This window comes from Balaenoptera borealis, assembly GCF_965194805.1.
Source record: "Balaenoptera borealis genome assembly, chromosome: 3".
In the NCBI taxonomy this organism is placed as follows: Eukaryota; Metazoa; Chordata; class Mammalia; order Artiodactyla; family Balaenopteridae; genus Balaenoptera; species Balaenoptera borealis.
Genome location: NC_138866.1, coordinates 171,082,762 through 171,086,971, shown reverse-complemented (window position 1 = coordinate 171,086,971; position 4,210 = coordinate 171,082,762). Strand labels below are relative to the sequence as shown.

Below are 4,210 nucleotides of genomic sequence, written 5' to 3'. Positions count from 1 at the left end.
TGACTTCTGCAATATTTCCCTTGCTAAAGGGGGAATGAGGGAACTGTATAAGACGTGACTTTGCAAAGTCAAGTCCTTTTTAAAAGACTCGGATCGAAATTCTTGCTATGCAACAAGGATTCAGGTTTGATTAATTTTCTGCAAGCGACGTGACAGCGGTGTTTTGAAAGATTAATTAAAATTGAAGTGATAGGGAGCAGGAATTCAACCTGCAGAGGCGTCCCAGGCGCCTTGGGGGGCTTATGCAAGCGAGTCCCAAGCTCAAACTACGGGCTTTCCCGAGCCTGGGACGCAACTCCCCGTCTCCTGGAGAGGAACGCGGAATTTGGCAAGGCGCCCGCCTGGCCGCCTGGCATCCCGAGCTGGCCGCCAGCTCTCGGGGGTGGGGACGGGGTGTGTCCCGGGGAACCCGCTGCCGAGAGGACTGCTGGCGCGGCTCTCGACGAGCCAGTGAGGTCCAGGGTCACGCTGAGAGGCCGGAGGGGACTCCAGAAAGCCTCGAGCTGATAGCCCCGGGCCTCCCAATTTCCGGGGGTAGGGGGACACCTACTTTGTACCCGGGCTCGTGCGGAGCCCCCTCTACAGTCGCGAGCGTGCGGGCGCGTGGAAGGCGAAGGCGCATCCCCAGAGACGAGGACGTGAAGGGCTCGGCCGCTGGGCTGCGGCGGCCGGGCCGGGGCGCAGGCCTGCACCGGCAGTCCTGCCTCGTCGGCGGAGACTCGGAACTCTGGGAGGCCCTTCACTGCCCGACTCCCCTTACCTCTCCGCTCACTCCCGCCCCGGGTTCTCCCCTCCCCCCCGCAACCCTGTCCCCTCGCTCCACTACGCGACGCCTTCGCCGGAGTAAGAAATTAGCTGCTTGCAACTGTAACTGTACTGAAGGAGATACAATCCGCGGGAGCCCTCGGGGTCGCGCGCGGCAAAGTGGCGATGCGGGTGGCGCCCCAGAGGGTAGGTAGGGGGAAGCCGGGGGCGTTTGTTTGCACTTCGCCTCCCCGGGGCGCCAACTACAGTGTCCCCTTCTCTCGACCTGGGGGCTCAGGTCCTGACCTTGAGGCCGCGCCGCGCGGGGCTCTCTCCCGGCTGCAAGGGCGGGCTGGGTTGCGCGCCAGCGGGTGCCCGGGCCGTCCGGCAGGGGCGCTGGCCGGGCGGCTTCCCGGCTGGGGCGGGCCCTCCGCCCTGCGGCGGCGCCGGGAAACCCCTGCCTCTGCAGCGGGTCCCCGGGGACGCAGCCTGAAAGTGTCCCCGGGGATTCTCCGTGCCGCGGTGGCAACGTGGTTTCTCCTCCTCCTCGCGTCTGCCTCTCCCACCCTCTTCCCGGAGACCTCGGAGCGGCGGCGAAGTGGGAAGGGAGGCGGGTAAACACACGGCGAAGGCCTGGGAGCGGGAGCTGGGGGACTCCGGGTCGAAAAGGAGGCACTGGGATGCGGAGAGGGGGCCGGGGGCCAGGGGGACTCGGCTGGGGAAGGCTGGGGCGGGGGGCGAGGCGAGAGTCCCCTCCCTTCCGAGTGGCGCAGGGGGACCTCTTCCCCGGGGAACCCCCACCCAGCAGCTCCCAACCTCGAGAACAAAGGGTCTGGGAAGCACGGCCGGGGTCGCGGAGCGGAGGTGCAGGGAGGCAGGAAGGCAGGCGGTGGGGGCAGGGGAGGACGCCTCGCCACATTTCCTCTCCCGGCCGAATGACGGAAAAGCTCCCTCCAGCCAACGCCTCACTGAGGCCGCTTCAGAATCCGGGAGGGTTCGGGTTCCTTACCTAACGGCTGCACTCGCTCCCTTCCTCCCCCAGCGTCCCCACCCCCTCCGGGGACTGCGGCCCGGGAGCCGCAAGGCAGGCGGCGCGCCGCGGCGCGGGCGGAACCGCGGGGCAGCAGCGCCCCCTGCAGGTGCCGGGCGCCTCTGTAGCCGCCGCGCCGACTCTTTAAGGTGGAACCGGCCTCGTTCCCCACCCGCGCGTTCGGCTCTCCCGCAACCGTGCTTCCACCCGCGGAGTCTCCCTCGAGAAGCGGGCCTGGCAGTCCAGAACGGTCGGAGGCTGCTGGCTCCTACTGCTATTTCCTTGACCCCTTGGCCCCGCTACCTGAAGGTCCTCGTCCGCGGATGCCCCGGTATCGATTTCGACAATCACCATTGATAATTCCCTGCTGGTATAAAAAGAGGCTAAGTCATGCGTCAGGGCTGAAAGACGAAAACGGCGTTTCTTTAACTTGAAAGCAAACTTTTATTTTCGTTTATTAAAAGCAGAAGGCCACCAGGAAAGGGTCGCCGGGGGTTGGTGACCTGTCCATGGGTCTTTCAGATGTAAGTGTTCAGGATGAGCCTGGCCGGTCCCGGAATCGCATTCAGCGCCCACACCCCGCAAACTCCTGGGCAGGTGCCGGTGCAAGAGGCCGGGGAGGAGCGGCGGGCCCACAGGAAACCTCTCCTTGTGCACCTCCGGCGCCCCTGGCTTCAGCTCACTCTCGCCCGGATGCTTTATTTGGTGAAAGCAAGGAACGTAGAGAGGATCGAAAAGCAGTTTTTCTTTCTTTCCTTTTTCCCTTTTAACTAAAGAGTGTGCGTGTGAACTCATCGTTTCTTGGGTATAAGTGACCTCAACGAACTCGAGATTCTTGGGGAAAACCTACGAGCATCGAGCAGGGCACGAACAAGCCAACTCCGGTTCCGGTGCCATCTGCAGTAAATTCCTTTTCTTTGCTCTTCCCTCTTCCGCGTCTTGGAGAGGGGTCCCCCAGGGGTTGTCACAGGATTTCCGCACACCCAGGATCCGGACTCTCAGAGGAAAGCTCAGGTCCCGGCGCCGAGAGGGCGCGGGGGAGGGGAGGCAGTGCCGGCCCGGAGCGTGAAGTTTACCTGCACAGAGGGAACCGGCCTTCCCCCTCCCACCACCCCCACCCCACCCCACCCCACCCCACCCGACCCCACCCGACCCCACCCGGCGCGCAGTCTCGGCTCCGCCCTGCCGGGCCCCGCCCCAGGGAAGCCGAGGCCGCAGGTCGGGCCGCAGCGGGAGGAGCTCGCCCCGGCAGGTGCCGCAGGGTCACGCCTTTCCCGGGGGTTGCAAACCGCAAGCGAAAGTCGAGGAGGGCTGGAGCTTTCCCTCTAATCCGTTTTACACTCTGAAAACCGCAAAGCTGTCGCCTAGCCGGCCACTTTTTAATTGGGAGGCAAACAGACGAAAAACCAAAACAAGCGCGCGAGCTGACTTTCCCTGTGTTTTTCCTTCTCAACGAAAAGCCCGCTCTCTGGTGAAGCGGAAAACGGCTCCGCGCTCACATTTGCTCTCTTTGAGGTCTGTACTGGCGGCGCCCCCAGCGCAGGGGGCAGCCTGGACTGGGCCCTCTCACCACCCTCTTCCCCCAACTCTTGGGTCTCCACGCGCATCTCGTCCCCCCACGGGTCACGCCGAGGCCATACGAGCCGTGCAAGCTCCATCCTGCGCTTTCTCGCTCGGGCTGAAGGGCAGATGTGGGTGCTTGGGTGTTGGGGGCTCCGAGGGCTTTGAATTATCCCCAGACCCAGGGTCCCCCGACGCCAGGCGCGGGAGGAGGAGGGCTTTGGGCCTCCAGTCCGGGGGCTCGGAGACCCCAGGCCGACCACAAGAAGCACTTGCCGACGCGCTTCGAGTCTCGCAGTTTTCCCTGGGGGAAAGCAGAAGTTGGTGGCCACACCGCGCGGCGCCAGAGCAAGCTCTCAACTTGCCGCGAGCCCTGCCGGCGGTGCTCAGCCCCCGGGGGAGGCGCCGGAGAAGCAGGAGAGCAGAGGGCGGGGTACGGGGGAGGCCGCCCGGGTCAGGTGGGCCGAGTCCCAAGATAGTGGGTGTCCACTTATCACGTTGATGTGTTAAGAAAGGTCCTATGTGTTAAGAAGGGTCTTTCGTGGAAAATCCTTTTTAGTCAAATTAGTGGTCGTGGAGGTACAAGGAGGGAAAGAAGGCAAAAGAAAGGAGACGGACCTTATTTAAAAAGAAAAACTGGGGAAAATGGAGTGGTCAAATTGTGGAGAGGAAGGGAGGGAAGGAAGGATGGAGGAGGCTTTCCTTCTTTGTTCTTTAAAAGCCCGAGCACTCTCTTTCTAAATCAAAATACAGAGAGCCAGTCTTTCTTGAAGCATGGTTAGGTAGCTAAGAGATACTGCTCATTAGTTCACTTTTAAAGCATTTGCTGGGTTGAGCAAAATTTTTAGAAGGTTCTTTCTCACCAGCCCCAGACTG

At 62.7% G+C, this 4,210-nt stretch overlaps 1 protein-coding gene across 1 annotated transcript; it reads left to right on the top strand.

Moving 5' to 3' along the window:
- The first annotated feature begins 794 nt into the window (after positions 1–794).
- LOC309626268 (uncharacterized protein) lies at positions 795–2,893 on the top strand. The gene is made up of 2 exons (XM_082386797.1): positions 795–1,358; positions 1,787–2,893. The coding sequence occupies exons 1-2, from the start codon at positions 931–933 to the stop codon at positions 1,920–1,922; spliced, it is 564 nt and encodes a 187-aa protein (XP_082242923.1). The 5' UTR covers positions 795–930; the 3' UTR covers positions 1,923–2,893.
- The last annotated feature ends 1,317 nt before the right edge of the window (positions 2,894–4,210 follow it).